Source organism: Brachyistius frenatus, unplaced genomic scaffold (genome assembly GCF_029030835.1).
Source record: "Brachyistius frenatus isolate BFR_SWC_R1_liver_20210118 unplaced genomic scaffold, ASM2903083v1 Contig_107, whole genome shotgun sequence".
Lineage (NCBI taxonomy): Eukaryota > Metazoa > Chordata > Actinopteri > Embiotocidae > Brachyistius > Brachyistius frenatus.
In genome coordinates, this window is record NW_027210706.1 from 745,292 (window position 1) to 769,320 (window position 24,029).

At 41.4% G+C, this 24,029-nt stretch overlaps 1 protein-coding gene across 1 annotated transcript; it reads right to left on the reverse strand.

The window, feature by feature from the left end:
• Window positions 1-3,821: 3,821 nt before the first annotated feature.
• Window positions 3,822-23,971, reverse strand: fmr1 (fragile X messenger ribonucleoprotein 1). Its single transcript, XM_069712185.1, has 15 exons — window positions 23,522-23,971; window positions 21,106-21,158; window positions 20,927-21,020; window positions 19,170-19,241; window positions 18,362-18,510; window positions 17,297-17,390; window positions 16,993-17,109; window positions 16,691-16,861; window positions 16,457-16,535; window positions 16,188-16,336; window positions 15,955-16,041; window positions 14,814-15,057; window positions 14,212-14,412; window positions 13,503-13,582; window positions 3,822-12,967 (listed from the first exon to the last, which is right to left on the reverse strand). Exons 1-15 carry the CDS (start codon window positions 23,570-23,572, stop codon window positions 12,752-12,754), a joined length of 1,857 nt encoding a protein of 618 aa, XP_069568286.1. The 5' UTR covers window positions 23,573-23,971; the 3' UTR covers window positions 3,822-12,751.
• Between the last annotated feature and the right edge of the window lie 58 nt (window positions 23,972-24,029).

Consider the following 24,029-nt stretch of genomic DNA (forward strand, 5'->3'; position numbering starts at 1 on the left):
TAGCAGAGAATTTGTTAAATGCCTGTTGCTTAAACTCACTCATTTGTTTGTGTTCCTGTGCTTATTTACTTGTATATTTTTGTGATGAAAGTGCTAAGCACACGATATTGTCAAGTGGTAACAGACAGCTTAAGGCTGTCCACTTGTGATCCGATCACACCAGGACATGTCAGGGTGCATTGATGATGGCAGATGTAAACAGCCCGGGGCGCCCATCTGAAGGAAAGGGGGGTTGATGACCAACCGACACCTCAGCCGTGTGCCGCTGAAAGTGAACCGGGTGAGAGACCCTCGACGATCCAGAGACAAAGTAGGATGCAGTGGGAAGGCAGCCAACTGTTGTGTTGCATGTGCATATGAAGCGAGTGCCAATGCTCATCTGGTGGGAGAGGCTGAGGACAGAGCTGTGAGGGTAAGTAGAAGGCCCGCATTTGTCTTTTTTTTTGCCTTTTCCAGAACAGCTTTTCTCACATGTAAAAATATTTGAACCAGAATCTGCATTCAAAATTCACCAAATATAATGTGTGTGAACATGTAGAGACATTTTCAACTAGTTCAAATTCCTAAACAATACTGAGGACATCATCTTGTGGCCTCTAGGTATTCCTTTGTATGGGGTTTAATTAGGATTTTCTGCAATAAAAGCAACATTTGAAAAACACATAAGACAGCAGCAGGAAAAAAAAAAACATCTAGTGCTCAGGAGCACTTTTCCATAATAGAAAGAGACTGAAAACATATTTTAGAAAAAGTACAAGAGTGTCTGAATTCGGGATTATAATCCCCCAATTTGGACTCAACAGGCAGCATTTCAACCCCATCAGGTCTTCATCAGGCAAATGGTTGGTCCATCGATCAAGGATGTTTGTAGCAGAAGATGAAAGAAAAAAAACAACATGTGGGTTTATTGGCCAACATAACCACAAGAAAAAAAACATCCACACAGCTACTCCTCCTCTTCCAAACTCGCGGCTTCTCTTCTGAACAGCAACACATGAAAACTCCTTCGCCCATATGGTGTAAAGCAGAGACTGGTCATGTTAAGTCTTCTTAGTCCAGATGGACTTTGAACCCCTCACAAACTGTTCACCGACTTTTGTGTTTCCTTTTAATCACGTCGCCGTAGTTCCAGATCAGCCGAGGTAGCAACTGTTCATAACAGTTTATCAGCTCACCACCCTCATTCTCTGTCGCACACTTGCTGCAACACATGGCCAGCGGCACGTTTTACTGTTTACGCCTCACTATGAATAATGATTGACCAGATGGTTGAAACTTCTCACTCAGCATGTGCAGTAGCTGTAACTGTGGTCCCAATGTGGCATCGCTGTCCTCTCCTTTTTTTAAAGTCCCCAAATCCTGCATGTTTTCAGCCGTGATGAGGGAACATGACAAGTGCAAATATATGGGAAATCATATTTGATGATATACTGCAGGCTGTGTTTGTGTGTGCATGTGTCTTTGTTTTGGACAGTGTGTCGCTGTGTGTGTGTGTGTGTGTGTGTGTGTGTGTGTGTGTGTGTGTGTGTGTGTGTGTGTGTGTGTGTGTGTGTGTGTGTGTGTGTGTGTGTGTGTGTGTGTGTGTGTGTGTGTGTGTGAGTATTTTGGTCTGGTCTGGGGCAACATGCCAACACCACTCTGCATCACAATCCACCAACAGCAGCCTCAGATAGAAGAAGAGAAGAGAAGAGAAGAGAAGAGAAGAGAAGAGAAGAGAAGAGAAGAGAAGAGAAGAGAAGAGAAGAGAAGAGAAGAGAAGAGAAGAGAAGAGAAGAGAAGAGAAGAGAAGAGAAGAGAAGAGAAGAGAAGAGAGGAGAGGAGAGGAGAGGAGAGGAGAGGAGAGGAGAGGAGAGGAGAGGAGAGGAGAGGAGAGGAGAGGAGAGGAGAGGAGAGGAGAGGAGAGGAGAGGAGAGCATGATGGGAATTTAACAGTGCGGTAGTGTCTGATTGTCTGAAAGTGCTGCTTCATGACCTTGATGAATTCCAGCCATTGCAGCCTCACAAATCAAAAGTCCAGACATTTCCAAATCTTATAAACACATTGAAATTCAACCAATTTTTATGGATTTTAAGCACCTGCAGGACCACTGGTTGTGTATGAGAGTGTGTGTGTGTGTGTGTGTGTGTGTGTGTGTGTGTGTGTGTGTGTGTGTGTGTGTGTGTGTGTGTGTGTGTGTGTGTGTGTGTGTGTGTGTGTGTGTGTGTGTGTGTGTGTGTGTGTCGAGCGTGTGCGTGGAGTGTGTGGAGTGTGTTTAAGAAACGCTGTCCAAAACTAGGTCAGACACTGAAAGACAGAGAATGACTGGAGCGAGGGAAAGGACAGAAAGATATGGCACAATTTAAAAAGCAATTGTAGGATGAGTTCATGGATAATTAGATGATAAAAAAGAAACAGATAGAGGTGAAAAGAAAATGTAATTTAGGGCATATATATAATTTCATTTCCCCTTCACTACACAGCCTACGTGACCAGAGTAGCTGTTTGGTTAGAGGTTTTAATTGTTTTTGTTTGTGTCTTTTGGTGTAATGTTGAAACCACAGCTGTGCCAGTAATTTATATTAAATGATGATACTGGGAGTTTTACACACACACATACACAGACACAACCGCACACACATGGATCTGAAAAAGAAATACAAACTGATAAAGTAGTAAGGAAGGACCAAGTTCTCAGCTTTGAGCTCATTATATTTGCTGTGCATCTTGCCAAAGTTGAGGAGTGCATGTCGTGAATTTTCAATATGTGCCCAGGCTTCTCTGCTGCTCCTCTGTCTCTCTCTCTCTCGGATGCTGTAGTGGATGTTGTGGTGAATCAACACAGTGCCACAGCTCCCCCATGTGACCAAAGATAAGTATTAAATTATTGAAAAAAGACAGTCCCGTGCTGGTGGTGGCTCATCAGAGATAGAAGATAAAAAAAATCATAAAGCTTTTCTCTGAAGCCTGTCATGAAGTGAGTGATGCACAGAGCCAACCCTCTGCTTCTGTCACATTACTGATAACTAAAACAATAATTGATAAAACGTTGACAAACCAGTCATGTAAATACCAATTAATAAAAGTAATTAACAGTAATCACCTCTTTATTGTGTTCTCATTTGCTTTGAGTGGATTTAATTAGAAAACATTTGACCATAAAGAGGACTGAGGTGGTCCTTGATTGTCATCATGTTTTATTTCTGTATGCAGCCACGTAAGACACTTCATTATGCTTTCCTCTCAAATTATGTTGAAATCATTTTCAAGAGTTTCTCCTTGTCCAATTTTGGAGGTAGTAGCAGAGCAGAACGGTTTGGCCTTGGCTCTTGTGCTCAATTGCCCCAGAAGCGAGCCGTGTGTAATAACCTTCTTTCATTTTGAGTATCTTCATGTGCTCATTTCACTAATGGCCCGAAAATCTCATTTTATTCAAGGCACGCTGCTTTATGTATGGTGGAGGCATGTCCTTGAAGTGACTATGCAAAGGTAGGGACGACGGTGGCCAACCTGGTGCGACAAAGTATTTCTGATCATGGTTGGCTGATTGCCAAATTCAATTCAATTTGTTTTTTATACAATGTCTAATCCCAACATCAGTAATCTCAGGGCATTTGACATAGTGAGGTCCAGACCTTACACTATCGAGAGAAACCCCATTCCCATTTGAGCAAGCATTGGCTAAAGTGGCGAAGAACAACTAGCATTTATAAGGATCTGATGGCAGAAATGGAATATAATCCATTTGTGTATATTCACCCGGGAGCATTTACTTGTGAGCATTCTTTACTCACCTTATTTTAGCTTTACCCTGTAAAATAAAAAATAAAAAAACAGTCAAAGCTAACGGAGGAAGATCGACCTTTATTTATTGAAACTGCTTGCATACAAAATATATTGCACTATAACCAGACATGTCAACCCAAACATCATAAATGCTAGAGAAGTATGTACAAAAGAAAACAAAAAATGCCCAAAAGTGCACACAAGGTTTTACAGCTTTTTTGACTACCCTGGTTTAAGTATCTACAGATTCTCTGCGTGTCTTCACTTTCTGGCACACAATAGTTGAACAGTCCACAATGTGACTAGTTAGTATTTGTTGGTGTTTATACATTCTGTAAATAAATGTTTGCTGACATATGCTGAAAACTGGTGAGCAACGTCAACAACAATTTGAAGTCAGCTTATCTTGCGTAGGTTCCCAGAGAACCATGCTGCAACCCTGACATGACTAAATGCTTAGTGAGAGAGGGATGCAAAATGGTTATGGGTGAGTATTACAGTTAAAAGGAAGAGAAATGGGAGTCCCCAATTCAAATTCTTCAGCTTTTTGCATTATCTTGGTAGGTTTAACATATGCAGCATTTGTTCTTGTTTAGAGACCATCTTTTTTTGGCGTATCAAGTCAAAAATCAAGGTTTACCATTAGTCTTCCAAAAAAAAAAAAGGTTTATACAGTTTTGGTGGTGTCCATATACTTCAAAGGATGCTGAATTGCATGTGTTGTCAAAGTGTTTGAATGTACTGGGGGCAGAGAATTGCGCTGAGGTCATCATCACATGAGAACACAACAGTGCAACTAAGCTACATCTTCAGAACAATTTGTAATGTTCCTCAAAGTGCCATTTGTGATCCCCTTGAATCATTTCTCGTAGATAGCTTATATGGCACCTTGCACTGCCAGGATTGATCAAAAATATTCAGAGTGCACAGTGTTTCCTATCTTAAACTTTGGTTTGAGATCCTAAACGGTTCACAAACCCACGTCAAGGGAAATATTTCCATTTCCGTATGACCACATTTACAATGTTTCCAATGGCGAGATAAGATATAACAGATATGTTAGATTTCTTATTTTTCCGCCATTGTTGAGACTCTACTCATCTTAAGTTAGTTGTTTCCATGGCAGGTCACTTGAAAACAGTAGAACTGGGTAGCAATGTCACAAGTTATAGTTATAAGAGACTCATAAGGAAATGGTTCCCAAGCACCATCTCTTCTGTGACCCCAAATGGTCAGCATGCTCATTTCTTTTTAAATGTACATTTTCCACAATAGCACAAGCCTTGGTTTCCCATTACGTTACGTTAGTAATGCTCCTGAAAATCCAACCAGAGGATGAAAAAGCCAAATTTAGGTATCTTTCCAGAAGTTAAAAACATCTACTCTGAACCTGGTGTTAGGAGGCACAATAAAATACACCAACAAGCAGGTTGAAGCACAGCCACTGATGCAAAGAAGTTCATTGTTTCTGGCGTGACACAACAGAGCAGATGCGAAGGTAGGACCTTTGTAGACTCAGTAACCACTGGAGCATCAAAGTCTGTAATCCCTTCGAAATTCATCAAACATGTACATATTTTTTTAGTCAGTTCAAAGGAAGTGGCTTTCATGAGATCAGTCTCACCACCAGCACCTTGCTAGCTTAACCAAATGAAAACTTTACAGAAGTAAAAAAAGAAAAGCATAATAGATATTAAGGGTATATAACCAAACCACTTTCATCACCGTGTGGTGACTGACAAAAAGAAGCTGGATTAAAGTTATTCGGGTCTCTGTACACGGTAAATCAACACTAATGTACAAGACACATTTACCGACTGAAAATTAAAGGGAAATATAAAACAGTACTCGCATTGGTTAATTCAGTTACTGTAGGAGGCAAAGTTTTTGCAAAGCTCATACATGCTAGAAGGTAGACCAATATGTGCTTTCTTGAAGTTTGGAGAAAAAAAATATAACTGGAGCCAGGAGATGGTTAGCTTTGCTTGACATAAAGACTGAAAGCAGAAAAATAGCAAGCCTGGATAAAGGTCACTCAGCAACAATCTGCATCTCATCCGTTGAACTGATGTCATATATGTAACCACTTACAAGCAAAAACAACTAAAACTTTTTACATCTAAGATCGTGTTCGAAATAAACAAAGAAGCTTAAAAGGTGTTGATGGGTGCATTTTCAAACTTTGTAAAGAACCAGCCCCTTGCTTTTAGTTTCCAAGCTTTGTTAAGCTAAGCTAATTCCCTCCTGGCTGTAGTTGTTAGCACAGTCATGAGCTTGATATTTATTCCCATCAAATTTGAACATATTTGCCAAAATGACAATCTATGCTTTTAAATCTACTCACAATAATTTTTTTGTTTTTGTTTTTTTTTGCTTAAAATAACGCTGCACCCACAATGTGACAAAAGCACATCAAAAGGGAGTCCACGTGTTAGCTTTTTTCATAACTTTTAATTGCACCTAATTTGACCTCAACATGACCTGAGAGCAGGACCTAAGTCAGATAGTTGTATGCATCAAGTGAGCGAGATTAATCTGCCGGGGAAGACCATATGAGATGTAGTCGAAAGCCCTTGAAAAGACTAGGCAGTGAACTTTGTGTAATTGCTGTTGGGTCGCATTTCTATTTCCAAGGTCACAAATTAACATTGAAACCCACCAAAAGGCAACAAATGGCCTTGAAAAGTAGCCTTCATACTGTTATTTGCTGCAGTTTAAATGGATTTCAGTAGTGGCAAGATTTCACTGCAATAAAGTATCTAAATGTGAGAACCGATAGCCGGGGCTGAGACATTTCAGTGGAGATTATAGATTGTATTATTATAACCAAACCAATAAATAATATATTTTGGATTGAGTATCAAATAAGCTTTGGTGTATATTTTGAATGTATGTTATTACTGTGCCAACTGGTATCATCCGGAAAATAACACACACTTGCATTACAAATACTGTCACCATGCCAACCGAACTTGTCTCATACAATGCCACAGAAACAACTTAACATTGTGAAGGACAGTTCTCCTAAAAATCTAAATTCAGTCATTATATCAGGTCCAAATTCCCACGCATGGATTTTATAATTCACATTCAGTGGGGGGTGGATGTTCCCTGTCAGGTAAAAAACTAACACCCTCCTTCAGTAATGTCATATTATTTTTCATATTCTGCAGCACTATGGACATCTCATTATTAATGACAGCTCTGTGTGACTCAATCCTGCTACGGAGGATACTATTTTTCCACACATCATTAAGTTTATTATCAAGAGCTCTAGCATTTAACCGATATTAAACAGCAAAAAAAGAAAATATCAGGATAAGTGCACGTTTGAAACAATAGTACAAATCTTTTCTCAGACGAATAATGACATCATTATATACAGTATGCCACCCTCCCTTCTTTTTTCCATGTTTTTTTTTGTTTACAATACCAGCCCCATACTCCATACTGTTGATGTTCTATTGACAATATAGAGGACACTTTCACTTGAGCCATTGGTCGATGCACCGCAGAGGATGCTTACAACGCATCAAGTGACAGTAAAGGTCCTAAAAGATTAGTGATAAAGAAGTTGACACCCATAATACTTTTTGAAAAAGAAAAATGAACCTCTAAAAAAGTCTGTTTCATGATCCAGTACTCATGTTACATAAGTGTTTCCTGTGACATTTCCTAAAAGGTCAAAGTTCCTCGTGTCGTTGACTCTTAAGGTGATGGTTGTTTCATCCACTGACACGAGATGTTACTCATCACCGGCTCTGCGAGCTGAACTCAAGTCAATGAGAAATGAGACAAAGTAACAACTAAACTTAGGTGTCATATTTTATAACGTGTCCAGATCTACTGAATGTCTTCAAAATCCAAAGTCAAGATGTACATGCATCGCAAGACTACAAAAGTACACTTCTCTGGTTCAACCAAGACCTGGCTCAACCTCTGCTATCTCTACAGTTCCTTTCGGTTTTGAACTAGAAAGGGAATTCAGTTTCACAGGCTCACATCATTTTGCATTTCAGGATAAAACTTTAAGAAGGGAGTGTGTTTGGAGAAAGGCCTCTCCTGGGTGCCAAAGTAAGACACTCAAGGCCAGGAACTGCACTTGTCTGCAAAAGTAACTGAATCCATTTCACAGATCAGTTGAACCAGGTCATTAGCTACAGGCTTGTGTTTGTCGACGGTACAAGGATACAACACCTTCAATGTTTAAAAAGGATCAGGTGGTTAAAGAAGGCAGTTTCCTGATGAGCCAAAATCACCCGTGTCATAAAACACTAACACCAACACTTTGACTTTAGAGGAAGCTCAGAGATGCTCAGCATTGTCAGTGACGACCGAGGTGGAGTTATTTACATCACTTCAGGAAATAGCCAACTTCGCACATCTGATCCATTATCAGCATCTCATCATCCCTGATTCACAGGTCTAGGTTGTGATACTAGCCACAATTAAAGGCACATGTCACACAAAATGTGGTAAGGGTTTCCCTGAGCATTCGCAGCTCTCTACCTATGAGAGTAAACAGGGTTGTTTTTTTGTGTTTTTTTTTTTGCTAAATGATAAATGAGCCTACATCTCATAAGCTCTGTATTATGAGTTTTTAGGCAAGATTTTTGTATGTTTTGTGTCTGTAGGAGCCAAAGTGATAATGTATGAGTGTGCAGTGTGTCACTCTTTTGGCTGGAATGGATTGGACGGGCCTTTGGAAGACAAAGGCAGGCGATGCTACCTCGAGGGTATGACCGGAGCAGGAAGACGCAGGTCTCTGACCTCACATCCTCAAGTCCAGGCTGCTGCTTTGCTTCAGACCATTCTTACTTTGTTTTTGCAATCCTTATTTTCAGTTAAGTTTTGAACATTTGAGCTTTGTATTCATGTATCATTTCTTAATAAATCCTTCTTTATCTGTTGGACGACACTATTTGCGGACCGTGGATTATTTTGGAAGTGGAGAGAAAGACATTTTTGCTCAGCCACCAAAGTGGTTGTCAATAGGACTGAAATAACTCTTAGTGTCCGACTGACTGAAAGTTTATTCAACCTCCTGCAAAGCTATTTTACGCGACACTAATTGATGACACTCTCAATGAAAGCGTTTCCGTGTGAAATATGCTTAATCGTTTTCTTGCCACGAGTTCATGAAGAAGATCAATACCACTTTCATCTCCAGTTATGCTTCCATCCAAATGTAGCACTAATTTTAATTGAATTTCAAATAAAACCAGCAAAAGAAAATGCTAATTAATGCCCGTTTCCTTTCACTACTGTTATGCCGATATTAGCAGTTGGTTCGTTGAAGTCAAAAGCAGGCTGTGCTCTGCAGTTGGTGCCATTAAACCATTGCAGAAGAAATCAAGTAATTGAAGGAGTTCCAGTGAAACATCAAATAGTGAAAGAGAATGTACATTCAACAAAAATAGCACAGTGGCATGATTACTGCAAAGGTGCACCTTAGACTGGTCACAATTAAAGGCCACTCTGAAATGTGCAGTTATATTGCATAGCAGAATGCCACAGGTGTCACAAGTTTTGAGAGAGTGTGCGACTGGCATGCTGACTGACAGACCTGTGCAATAATCACGCAATTTAATCAGCATCTCGATGCGCCACATCCGTGGTGGACGCATTATCTTCGCTCACTAAAACAAGTTTTGGCAAATTTGTGAACAAAATTTGAGAGAAATAAACCTTCTGTTTGCATAAAAGAAGTCTTGAATGAAAATGGATGCCAAAACAAAAGTGTTAAAGACACTTAGAAGTTCAGAGGGGTTGGTGTGTTTTGGAAAAAGGCAGGCCAATCATTTGGAGTCTTTAGCTAAACTAATTGCCTTCTGCCTCGAGCTTCATAGTTAACATACGCACACGAGTAATGAAAATAAAAATCTAGAACATTCAGAAATGTCCGCTGCCTTTAGCTTCATAATTAGCACACACACACACAAAAGAGGTATCAATCTTCTTATTGAACATTTGTCAAGATCACAATTAAGTGTATTTTCAAAAATGTCGATATATTCCTTTATAAGAACCACAAAAAGGGAAATTTGTTAACTTTACAGATTTTTCTTCAGAACAAACAAATGTATAAATGTAGTCTGTAAAGTAGGCTGCTTGGGCGAAGCAACACTAGAAGATCACAGCCAACCTGTTAGATAGTAGATCTGTCAGAGACGAGTTGCAATCAAGTATTTTGGTGACATGACGGTATGCCTACGAATGCACAGAGAAACCTTGTAAATCTTTTTTTTTGTTTTGTTTTACATTGACTTTGTTTTTTATTCTAACTAACCTTATTATGTCTCCTTTTCATCATAATCATCATAAATCCACAAAATACTTTCTACACTAGCCGATCCATGTGACCGCAGTCTGCTTCAATTTGGGACAACTGAGAGTGTACACCGTATTTTAAAGGTCTTCCTGCCACCTCAATTGTACTCTCTATTTTGATGATGATGACGACACTACAGATCTTTCCATAGAGAATATTTATGAAGTCAGTAAGTCACCGAGGTGTCAACAGAACAGCAGGTTGGAACACCTCCAGATGAGAGCTTGAAGTCAACACACTGTTTGTTTTGTCTTGTTCCTCTGTGGTCTGTGCTGGTTCAGCACTTTCAGCTGTTTGAAGACAGAACAGTCGAATCCTCTTTTTGTTTATGTCAGTGCGTCACAGAGCTTTAAGTTGACGCAGACAAGTTTAGAGAGAGGCCAGAAAACTGGACCTGCTCTGGACAAAATGCATAACTAGGATTTGTAGAAGTGATCTTACCCTGTTGTGCCCCCTCCCACCCCCACAAAAGAATGAAAACAAATGTATACAGAGTCCCCCATGGTACTATCAACCGCGTAGAGTGTCTCCTAAACGTAAAAGAAGGGGCGTCTGATGGGTTTTAAACAAGACAGTACAGAAAAATTTGATCTACTCAGACCAAATTCACAGAAATGGAGAAGCATAAATCCGTGGCACAAAGGTAAAGAAGCCTCTTTATGACCCCGAAGAAAGCCAAGCAGTGGCAACAAACGCGCTGCAGCTCCACGACTGTGGTGAACACTTCACTCTGGTTCAAAATGGCTTCATTAAACTTAAACTGACATTCAGTTTCTCAATTTAAATGTAAAAAATAGATGGAAGTACTCAAATTGTTGGAACTGAAAGAAAATTACAGACCCTCTTCTCTGCGTTACCATTTACAAAATGTAGCCAACAGAAGATGACAAAATAAAATAAACTTTATACACAAAATATTTAAGTAAGATGGACAGGACAAATTTTATTTTGTCAGGTGTAAGTCAACAATCCTCTACAATTGAAAGAGGCTTTCTGGCAGCAAAACAAAATTAAATACACAGATTTTCATAAATTAAAGAAGAGTGATCGGATGACAGGAGTTAGCCGCTCTACATGCATGATGTCTTGTTTGTCCGAAAGCTGAAGTTACTGTACGCATTTATCTGCCGTCCTTAAGATCTGCTCTGCTAAATGAAAGTTAAGTGGAAGTAGCCAAAGTAAGTCAACAGCCCACGATGGGGCTGAAAAGTCTGGTCCAGGATATCCCCTCACTGTGGTCCACAGGCTGCCACCAAGCCCAATGAGTACCACGACTGCTTGGATTCAGCATATTAAAGGCTTGAGTCATGGGCCAGTGGTTAAACCTGTGTTTCTGGTCGTTGTATATGTGCGGGCCTGCTCAGGTGGCAGTGGAATGATTCCTTTGAAAAAAAGGACAGCAGTTCATGACATTTTCGTACCCTGACAAACTCTCTTGGGAGTTTCTGATATGTCTCCATTCACTTTGAAGTAACTATGAATAAGCGCAAAGTGCCTCGGATTTATGTCTCTCCATTTGAATGTCCTGTATGTTTTTGCATTTATGATTTTTAAAACACTTAAAGAGAGTGAAGGAAATTTAGAGTATCTAGGCATCCGGACACAAAACGCATGACGTACATTTGTGTTAGCTTGTTTTAGGAGGTACCCGTTTGCCCTTCATTCAGAACTCCATAAAGTGCTCTCTACAGTCATCTCCCAGTCTGAATTCCCACAGCAATGCATGTTTCCCGCATGAAGAAGTCATTTTGGTGAATCCAAAATATTTCTGTTTCTGGTTAAATTCTTTTTTGGAATTTAATAATTAATTTCAAAAGAAAGAGAGACTATAATTTACTTCTCTGCTCGAAGTAGTTATATTATAAAACTATTGGTGTTACAGCTGACCGGATTTAGAAATTTTAGACCACCAAAAATAAATTCTCAAACTTTGGAAAACACTGACACCTCTGCCGCTTTCAGATCATCTCTACAAATCCTCATTTTCAGTAAAAACATGTTTAAAGTGTGCAACAGCAGGTGGAGATGAGAAAGACCGTGTAATTCATCCTGCCTTCTCAAGATGCTGTAACTTGCTGAATCCTGTCATCCCAGGATTTCCTTGATTCAATCGCCTTATTTCTTTTTTTGTCATGTGAGCAAGTCCAAATGACGCAGTATAAAAAAAACAAATCCCAATTTAGTTCGATTTTAAAATAAAGGGAGCATGTTTGGGGTTAATGCTTCTGTAAGAAATCCCTCCTCTTCTTTTCCTTTTGTCTTTTACTCCAGAGAAAAACAGGAGATACGATGCCAGTCAAGACCAAACCAGACCAGTACACTCATCGACCCGACCCGACCAGACCAGACCAGCAGATACAAGATCACCTCTGGTCTCAGACTTCACTACGGTAAACACTTCCATGCTGCTGAAAATATGTGTATTCTTGTTGTTGACAAAGACAGAGAAAGAAAAAGCCAGAGACTGAGACTACCATGGTTTATGGTGAGTTGCCTGTGTGTGTGTGTGTGTGTGTGTGTGTGTGTGTGTGTGTGTGTGTGTGTGTGTGTGTGTGTGTGTGTGTGTGTGTGTGTGTGTGTGTGTGTGTGTGTGTGTGTGTGTGTGTGTGTGTCTGAATGTGTATATGTCTAAGTGAGAAGGTCCTCCAGTGGTGTATCTACGACACTCCGTTCACCAGCGCAGGAGCGTCCTGTTTGTCCTTCTTCATCCCTCGGTCTCTGATGGGTCTCTGATGGTGATGGCGGGTCTGGCCCTCGCCGCCCGCACTGATGCCACCCTGGGATGATGAAGGCCCCCCTCCTCCTCCTCCTCCTCCTCCTCGCCCAACTGAGGAGTGTTGCACGCTGCGCTCGTTGTTTCCATCCACACGGATCTGTGGGCAAAAAGAAAACACTTTTGAGTCTAGTGCCACACTGCACACGTGAAGGCCCTTTAACACCGTGTGATTTTGGTCCGTATATCTCGTACAGACCAAAATCACACTGATTGTTGTAAGAGAAAAATGGCAAAATGCTAAGTCGTCAGTCCACAGCGATGGCCCTAGTTGACCTGGCTGTATGATGTGCAAAACGTCTGCTGTGGAAATCAAGTTTCAATGAGCACAAACACGTTATTTTAAGTTGAGACGCAGCTGACAGCTACGTTAACTGCACCGAGTCGTGACAGTCCTGTAAACTGCGGCGTGAAGAATCGCAACCTGTGCAGACGAGCAGAAGCTTATGGGCCCGAGAGGACCTCTGGGAAACCTGCTGATCTCGTAGTCGATGCAGAGGAGGAGACGGACTGAAAAAACACTCCGTCTATTATCTCTGGCTACAAGAGACGTGGTGAGGAGTGTCGTCCTGTTCGGATTTACAACCCGATAGTGAGGATGAGTGTCTGCGTGTGCGTGTCTGCGTGTGCGTTACCTGTAGGGTGTCCTCCTGCGCTCTTGTCTTGGGGTCTCTGACGTGACGAGGTCTCGGCTCGTTCCACTGCATGTCTTCACCTAAACCAGAACAAACCAGAACAAACATTTTGGCAAAGAGGAATCAAAAGCCTCTGACTATTTCAGTTGTGTTGCCAAAACTTTGAATGGGCCTTTCAGTCTTCGGTGAGCAGCTTGTTGGCAGGCGGTAGCTTAAAAAAGGGGTGAAATCTATGTGCGTCATAATTAGATTAATGTCAGGGGAATTTTTTTTTGTTTTGTATAAATGTGGATCTTCTTGAAAAGGCAACACTCATAATGAGAATTTATTTGCAAAGAGAGTCTGTTGAGATCTCATTATTTGATTCATTCCCATTCCTCAGGCTATAATTTGATGAAAAGCGTCTCGAATTGTTATTTATTTCGAGTCACTACACACTAATTTCTTTCTCTTTTTTTTAACAACTTGAATGAAGATCATTTCCATTCATTATCTTTAAAATGAACTTTATCTCCAGTCAAATGGGAGAGAAAATAAATAATAGGAAAACAGTTGTATAACTGATTAGGAAAATGTTTATCAAGCTTTGCCACTGATAATATTTCACTCTCGACTCAATGTTCCAAAAATACAGGCTGATGAAACTCCTGAATGACAACGAGACTCTGGTGAAAAAGATCAAAGAAGGCCACTGATAATCACAACCCACCTTTATATCCTGCCCCTCCTCTTCCTCTCCCTCCTCGTCCCCTCAGCCCTCCGCCGCCTGCTCTCCTCCTCCCATCTGTCCGTCTGGGCAGTGTCCCGCCTCCTGTCATCAGCTCCTCGGTGGGAGCCAGCGACCAATCGCTGAGCTCATCCTTGTGGTCTGACTCTGTCTCCGAAGCGTTGGATGCCTCTGAGTTGGTGCCTGAGGACCGAGCACACAAGTCAAACCCTTGTTTCAACTGCCTCAGAAAGATAACACAGAATAACCTTTGATTTATTGCTTTGTTATAAAATAAAGTCGTCGCCTGGGGAAGAGATGATCTAATCAGTACTGTGTACGTCACAAAAAGTGAAGGAATTGCCATTCTTCAAATATGGCGGAGAGTAACATCTATCTAAACCATGAAATGAGCTCTTCTGCTCTGTCATCGAGCCTTTCACATCCAAACCAACCAATGACAGGACGTGCACTCAGAGCTACGTGGCATTCGAGTACTTTATAGTAAATCTTTCCATGTCAACAAGCTCAGTGTCTAAAAAAAAAAGAAGACCTAAGATGTGAATATTTTGGTTGTTTATCAGGATGCAGTAAGTTCACCGTACCTGAGGCGAAGGCTGCCCCTCCCCCTCTCCGCCCTCGTCCACCTCGTCCTCCTCCTCCTGCGTAGGGCTTCCCTCCTCCGCCTCCTCCCGCGCCTCTCCCCATCCCCAGCCCCATGCCGTTATCGAACACGTAGGTTTTGTCTTTAGGGTTTCGGGGGCCCGTCCCCCCCCCTCCGCCTCCGCCTCCTATCTGTCTCAGCTGCTCGTCGATCTGAAGACGCTCCAGACGCAACTGATCCACCTCCTGCAGACATGAAGAAATAAAAACAGAAGACGTTGGTCTCCTCAACGCGGCTTGTCATTTCTGTGTCGAATGAGTTATGTCAACAACTGAAGATGAAAGCAGCTGCTTATCTGTCCACATGGACATTTCTGTGGTACGACTGCCGGATTTGAATTCACCTTTTGATTACTAAAGTGACAAATGAGGAAATGTATATATATTCATTACGTCACGTATAAACAACCGTTTGGTTTTGTTGACTGACTGCTAAGAGTTTGTGTAGAGAAAGCACCTGTGCACCAACTAGGTAGATCGTGATCAGAAATATGAGCCTTATTTAGACGCCACAGTAGCCGAGTTTCTGTTGCAGTATCCCAGCTCACATATTCGGCTCCTTAGAGCCTGGAAGTGAGTCTGTCCTCCTCTGTGAAACCCTGATGTTGTGTTTGAACACGCAAATAAATACATCCTCGGTTGACTTAGCGAGTTGACAACCACATCGGTTAGGCTTAGTCAAGACAGATAACGGAAAGGTGTCCTGGTATGTTGAATAGTACAGGCTGCTAATCTCACCATCATGGAATAAGTGTGGAATTAAATAAAGAGACCGAAGACACTGAGACAGCCTGAACCCACAGATGAACTGTGGCAAATTACCTGCCAGGCACCTGAAAAGAAATGGTGGTAAACTAGGTTTTTTTGTTCAGGGTAAAGGGTGGTTACACCAAATATCGATAGCGTTGGTTTCTTCTGTTTACTGCACTTTGAATTATTAAGTTCGATAAGTAAAGACTATTGAACTATTTCTAAAAGCATCCTCACTTTACCTTTAGTGCCCAAGACACAGTACTTCATATTTTTCACTGTATCTTTTTTGATAGAATTTTGGCTTTGGTTGGATGTTGTTGTGACACTAACCTTAAGGTAGTTGAGGTGATAGTCCAGCAGTACTGTTGCATTGGAGATGCTTTCCTTGGTCCCCACAAACACAAATGGCACCAATCCCTGTGAGAGAGGTTCAGAACATGAAAGAGAGTTTATATTCTCTTGGTGAACCATGTTAATTTGTCTTCTGGCGACAGTACCAATATATGTATTGTGATGAGCTGTTCTTATGCTCGCAACATGAGGCAGGTTTCTCTGCTACTGACCTCGTCGTCTGCTGCTGCAGCGGCTGCTGCCGCTGCTGCAGCCGCTGTTGAGGGCTTCTTGTCGTTCTCAGGCTCAATTCGAACCCGCACCACACCAGACTTATCGACCACTTCCTGGATCAGTTTGCCGTTCTTGCCAATTACCTTCCCTACAGAGGCAAAACCAACATCAGTCGCAGTCTGCTAAGACTTGCGATCTGGCTAACCCTCAAATAAGTTGTTGTTACTGTACGAGTAATTTCTGTAACTCAGTTGAGTGGTTTTCTTACCAACTAAGTTCCGGGGAACTTTGATGACATCTTCAGAGAATTCCAGGAAACTCCGGGCCACCCGGACGGCATCCTGGTCCTTAAACAAACAACATAACAAACATTCAGGAACTTCAGGGCACTTTTTTTACACTGTACTTGCACTGCGTCTGTGGCCAGGAATGCAGTCCAGAATGCAGTACAGGCCGCGCGTATCCGTGTCCTTTCTTCTGTGCATCAGTCGATCCATCCTACCTCTCCATATATGTGGAAGGTGCACGTCTCCTCGTCCAGGTCGATGTTGGTGACTCCAGGAACTTTACGCGCCTGCTGAATGTTGGCCCCGTGAGTCCCGATGGCCAGACCCATCAAATCATCCCGAACTGCAAACTGTTCATGAAACCGTGACGCCAGCTGTCTGGAACTCTGTGCAGACGCAAAGCACAGAATAAAAACATAAACAAAAACAAAACCATTATTCCATTCCACAACAGAGCGAGTGGGAACTATTATTGATGACGAATCCTTTTCAAAAACGTGAATGTGTGTGCGTCTACCTCCAGCTGTCTGTTGGCCTCTTCGTTCCTCAGCATGAGAGACAGTTTGGTGCGGAGGCTCCTGAAGTGCATGTCACTCATCATGTTGGCCCGCTTTGTAGTGAACTCATTCACCGACTGCCAGAACAATTAAAACTCATTTCACTCTTTAAGTTGTTACCGATGAAGGACATATTCAAACTGATATTGGTGACATTGTTTTAAGCAGAGATATTATCAAAGCGTAAGGAGGAATAGATAACACTGTTTTGTAAATAATAATAATAATCAAATAATAATAACAATAATACACCGTTTGACGCACCAAAATGACCAGCTGCTTCTTCTCTGAGTCGTAGGTGACACTGAACGCTCCCACAGCCTTTTTATAGTCTTTGTGTGCGGATTCCTTGGAGCACCTGGCAACGCAGAGTATGTACAGAAATATCAGGAATCCTTTCTGTCCTAAACATGTTTGTTACAGTGGAACCAACAAAAGTATTTGCATTCACCTGTCCTTATTACTTCTTGTACCTGACATTGATCACAATTGTCTAAATCCAAGGTGCTGTCCGAGCCTTCTAACAAAGATCCGTTTAGTCTTGCAGGACTACAATTAACACGTGCTTATGTGTAGCATCCTCGAAACGATAAGTTCCAGGCTTGTTAGATTTGGTCTTTGCGGTTGTCACTTGAGATTGATACCATACGTGGATACTTTTATGTCACTGACCGAATTACGTCGGTCCCATCTACTATTCAAAAGTATCTTGTCATTCTCTATAAAATGACAATATCTACTACAGCTTTTGAATCGTTTATGCAGGAATAAATCTCATTAGTGTCAGTGAGCCACAGCATTTATCATACGTAGGCTCCACTTATTTAAAACCAGTTTTTGACCAAACACCTGTCTATTAATTGTAGCCAGAGAAAACACCTTGGGTTACACTCTCCCGCTCTCAACTGCATGAAAACTTAAGATTTACTGCGACGTAACTTTCTGTTTTGTTGAGATGGATTTTATAAAATTGATATCAAAAAATACCATCAATTAGGAAAAACTGCTAAAATCAAGATATCACTGCCAGTATTGACATTTCGTTTTAACAATACCCAACCTTACGTGCCACAGCAAGCTGATATGGAAGCTGTGACAGTCTGACTTGTTGGTGCCATAATAATGGAGAGGTTATATTTGAATTCACAAGCTGGGTCTATGAGTGGGTCTAGTTGGCAATAGTGATAGAGTGACAACATTTACTGAGCACAATTTCTGTCAGAGTTAATAAAATAAAATAAAATAAAAAAAAAAAAATCACAAATTCACATCCCTGAATATTGTTGGTTAGTATCAGCAGCATTGTTTTTTTTTTTGTTTCAAACTCACATCTGCCGTAGATCCTCGGGTACATCCAGTCTGATCTTGATGAAGGTGCTTTTGGTGGCTGGTTTATTCGGGTTGACTGGCCGTAACCGCTCCAGCGTCACTATCTCGTTTAATGTAGCGTCGCACGCAGCATACTCTATTACATAAAACTAGAAATACAGAAAGAGTATGTTTGAGTGATCCAAAAGCAAAATGTACAGCAGGGTTGGAAAAAATAAGCAACAAACGATAAAAATTCATAATATGACATATTGAATATTAAGAGTTTGTGGTAAACAATGTGGGCATGACAGTGAGGCACAGAGGAAGTGATCCAAAGGAAGGGAAGAAAAAGGAGCATGTCAGAGAAGTGAGACATGTCTGACAAGCCAGCATGAATTTAATCCTTTAATCACATATTCAGTTAATGTCAAATACAAAAGTGTGACCTTGGACTGGGGAAGCAAGCTCTCCCTATCGCATATCATCAACATCAATCATCAGAGAAACGATGTACACTCAGGCTGATTATCAGCACCGAGCCAGATAAAAGGATTTTTATGGCTATTTGACATTGTAATAGATAGTGTGAAGCATTCTGCTGGGTAGGCCTGGCTAAATTCAGCATTAATGAAGGAAATTATGGATGGCATTAACGCATCCAAGTGGAGTCGTGTCAAGGCTGCATTTTAGGGAAGCTTAAGTCACTGTGATGCTTTTTAAGAGGGGTTGGTAGCCCTTCAATGTGACAGAGAACTGATACTCAGCCCTATAAGCTGTACATCCTCAATGTTACTGAGCCTTGAACACCAAGTGGACGGATGCTCACCTCTCCTTTGACCATGCGAACCTTGGCCAGCCACCATCCACATGGCTCCTTGTCATTAGCCCTGGAATATACCTGACAAGACACACATGCACACAGAGTAAGTCTCCATTCATTGTACTGAGGTCATCTGACACAGAGACATTTGGTCCGGAACAAGAAAAGAAACAGATTTGATGCAAAGATACACTGACATGCTAATTTCTTTTCATCCACTTAAGAGGACCTTTAAGACCCTGTTCACACTTGGCTTCAACATGCGTCTTTAACATGAGGACACACCGACATCCGATACCCTCAGACCACATTTGGAGGTTGGCATTCTTTTAGCGGTGTGAATGTAAATGCGTCCCGGCACACATTAAAGGACAACGTACTCAACTGACATCTTCTGTGCGAGCAAAAGAAATAATATGCAGAAAAAAATTAGCCAGCGTGATTCAGAAAGTCGGAGATGTATTTGCAAACCGAACAAGTGGCTATAAAGCAGTTTTTCCTACGAAATAAAAAGCCAGCCCGTCTCCCTGATGCTTGTTTCACCAATAATTACATTGTCTGAGTTGAGCTGACGTGATCCTCACAGTTCAGGTTGAGAATTATAAACTCTCGTGTTCAGACATTTACATCTTCCTACATAGCGAGGAGGAATGAGTTTGAACGTTTGCTGCATATTTTGAGCAAAAACAATCAAAGAAGGCAAACAATCGGAGCCTGACACTCCCGATTCAATTTCCTCATCACATAATTTCTCTCTATCTGGAACGACACGCATTTGTTGAATCCATGCCATTGTAATAATGTATAAAAAGATACCTACATTACACTATTTCTTAAAGGCAATATCAGGTCAGGTCAGATCTACATCATTCTCATCATCATCATTATAATTGTGTTTATTTAATCTTTTTAAAAAATGTTTGTGTTTCACAACAAAGTGGAATTGGATATGGGAGGACTTATTGTATTTCTTTAGGAGTACTTTCAATTTTGCAAAACAAGAGAATTTGGAAAAATAATTGAAAGCAATAACTTACAGATGTAAAATAAGCCCCACACAGGCTAATTCATGGCATACTGAGTTGAGGCTCGAGTAAGCAAGGATGTCTCATTTTATTAAATGCCTGTTGCTGCAACTTCTCTCTCCGTGTGCTTTCGTACATGTTTACAAATTAAATTACGTGATGCATGTTTTTTACATTTTATTGCCAGGTGTGAACAGGGACAGAGAATTATTCAAGAACATGGCGGAAAGAAATTCAGATGGCAAATGCATTAGACACAGAAAATGAAATGATTATGAAGTGAGCAAGTGCAATTACTTTTTAAACCAGGACAATTCATGGGTATTCATTTTCAATCTTAATAGAAAAATAGGGGGCACCGATTGAACAAAGAAAGGTAGAATCTTGTAAAAACAAAAACAAAGTCTGAGGTATGAACAGTATCACTGTTTTTCTCCTGTGATGAACACTTTTCTATTCACTTCATACTCAAAGTTTAACTCTCCTCACCCTGCCAGGTCACGTTTGCAAAAAAGTCACGTGAAAATCCAAGTTGATCTACACCTTCTTACCAACTGCAGGTAGTGTTTTGTGAGAAGAAAAAAAGAGAATAATGAGCTTAAAGGAGCCCTTTTTCCACATGCCTGGATTTTATTTTCTTCACTTGCACTCAACATTTTTGTTATAAATTCAGTTTGATGGTGATGTTCATTTTTTGAAACTATTGAAAATAGGATGGAAAGATTGAATCAGTCCCACCTCGACCTCGTCGCTCTCATTAATTTCCTTGCAGAACCCCGTTGGAGGAGGAAAACGCACATCCTGGAACGGGATCTGACGCTCCGGCTGCCAACTAAGAGACATGCAAACATTTTATGATCGACCAAAGATGATGTATTACAGTAGGTCATACTCTGTAGTGGATGCACATTACTCACTTGTTTTCAAATGCCACAGTGACTGATCCCTCGTGAACATCCTTCACAAAGGCCTACAAGAATCACAAAAATGAGCTCAGATTCGACAAGCTGAATAAAAAAAAAAAATAGTTAATACAGAAGTCAATACACTGGCATCGAGCATGTAAAAGAAAAACAGTTCTGCTACTTAAGCTTGACCCAATCCTAAATCGCTTAGCAACAAAACAGCCGTAATCGTTTCCATTTTTTTTTTTGGGGGGGGGAGTTTAAGCTTTGGGCTTGAGTCAGGTTTGGCTCTGTCTCTCTCTGCCGGTACAGTCAGTCATGTGTGTCATGTATTGCAAGTAGGACATGCGATGCCTAGAAGGAAAAGAGAGACAGTGAGCCTAGCCTGTGGGTTGCATTAGCCTGGCCAGCTAACAGTCAGTAATGGGTGAAATGAAGCAAGAGGAGAGCTTCACAAAATCCAGAAAGATCTGAGGAAAAGCTTTTTAACTGTGCCAACAGGATCTCCTTGACCTGTGACCATGTCGAGGATTATGACTTAGCTGAAAGTACAGAGTTCAGCAGACACATTGGTGTAGCCACAATTGAGCAAAGCTATGAAGGTGAATGTAGGTGAGAAAAGAGTTCATTCTCAGGCACTGGCAGCACAATGCAATTGGTGTATTGTTTTTGCCATTATAAGAATAAGCGGATTGGAATATTTGCTAAATAAGCTGCTATTTATAAACAACAGTTTTGTACATTTATTAAGCTTCCTTCTCAAGTTACGATCCATCAGGACTTCTTTATGTGATTTACTGCAGAAATGAGTTGAAGCATCTGCAATATTATTTCTCCAGAATTACCTTCACTTGGCACGCATGCAGTAATTATGTTTCATATGTTCACAAGAGTATGTGGCTATAATTTTCCAGTACGACTACCAGCTCATTTATCACTGAAAGACCGACACAAATAACTGCACATCTCCTTGTCAACCGATGCTCAATTTTTAAATAAAGTGTTCACCAGCAAACATTTGTATGTTTAGCATGTGGTCAAGCACACAATCTGCAATAGGCTGCAAACCATTACATTTACCAAACGGACCAAATTTGGCATTAACAAACTGGAAAAAAGCATTAGCAGGTTCACTTTTTTTACCACATGAACTTCTGTCCACCAGTACTGTTGCTCTGAGAAACAAGGTGCCTTAAACCTCTCTGCACTGGGGATTGTTTGATCAAATGAGTTCAGTAGTCACCGCTTAAATCACCGCTTAATCTATGTACATATTTGGTTCAAGGTTTTCGTCTAACTAGTTATAAATGATAAAGTACTCGCTCTCAAAGTTTGATGCATCTGGAATACTTACAAACTTCCCATTTGTCTACCTGCTCATTTGGTACTGAAATGTGATCATTAAACCTGCCATTTAAACTGGATGCCATCAATGTCATTTGCATCTATTAAGTAATTTGTTCTTGGCCAGTGTTACAGCTGTCTAAACTCCAAGATCCATAAAGGGATATGTTTTGGTGAAATACACATCGGTCCACACATGAACAACACTTCAGCTTGAAAACAGCATGAAGAGCCTAAAACAAGGTTTTCAAGAACCATCGCCGTACAAACCAAAACTAATTACAACTCGTGATGTTTTCTGATTGGTGTCGTGCACAGCAACCACATGTATATTTCTTACATTAGTTTGGCAGCAGCAAAGCTTTTACTTCTCGAAAGATGAATTGATGAATCAATCTCATTTACTCGGAACAAGTTGAGCTTCTGTTCAGTGTTTTTATAGCCCGACAATCCTCCACAACTGAAAACACATGGTTTTAATCCCAGAGCACACTAACAATGAACACTAGTATTTTGGACACGTAACAGTTTGTATACGAAATACTGTTTTACTTTGAATTCAGTCGTATTTCGGTTCTCCGGCCAGACAAACACAGGTGTTATATCAACACCATCTCCAGTCAATCAAACACTCGTTCACCACAACAATATCAGCAGCCTTGATCAAACCAGACCGACCGACCGACCCGCCGGGAGCAGACAGCAACACCCGAGTCTGCTGCTGATTTACTTCATCACGTTATTAGAAAAATACAAACCACGAACGATGTTTGTGAATCTGCAAACAGCCTTTCAGCTCACAGATCAACACACGACCAACACCGCCGCAGCGACAACGCTGATTTAACGTGAACATTATCACCAAATAGCTCAAAACAGCAGGACGGTTTGGAGCAGCATCGTCAGCTTTGTCTGCGGGGCGTGCGGCTCCGCGTCCCGGTGCGGGCTGCGAGGAGCACCGAGGCCGCGCACACAGCCGCACACCCCGGAGCTCCCGTTAACACCAGTCCGCGTTAGTTAGCCGTACGTCTGTGCGTGGTTCGGTACCTGAGGTAGCGAAGCTCGCCAGAAGTCACGAACTTACCTTATAAAAGGCTCCGCTTGTCCCCCTGACTTCCACGACGAGTTCCTCCATGACGCAAGTTACCGCAGCTCGCTAGCTAGCTAACTGCCGTTAGCGATGTTAGTCGCTAGCTAGCTAGCTAGCTGGCTGGCTAGCCTGATGCTAGCCTTAGCTATCGTTGGCTTCGCTTGCTAGCCCCCCCCACCCCCCAACACAAATCCTGCCAGCTGGGTGCAAGAAGAGGCCACGATAACTGTGCGCGACCGTAATGTTGTTTTCCGGTGTGCGCCGTCTATTAATTGTGCGTTTGTTTCTTGCAGATTTGCAATTCCGAATGTTTGACAAATCAAAAGCGAAACAAGTGGCTAGCCAGGTTAGCTTGTCGTAGCTAGTTCTGATAATGTGTGATTATTGGTGAAGCAGCTGCTGCTGGTGGCATCTCTCCACGTGACGTCTCATCTCTCCACGTGACGTCTCATCTCTCCACGTGACGTTTCATCTCTCCATGTGACGTCACCGCTCTCTTCCT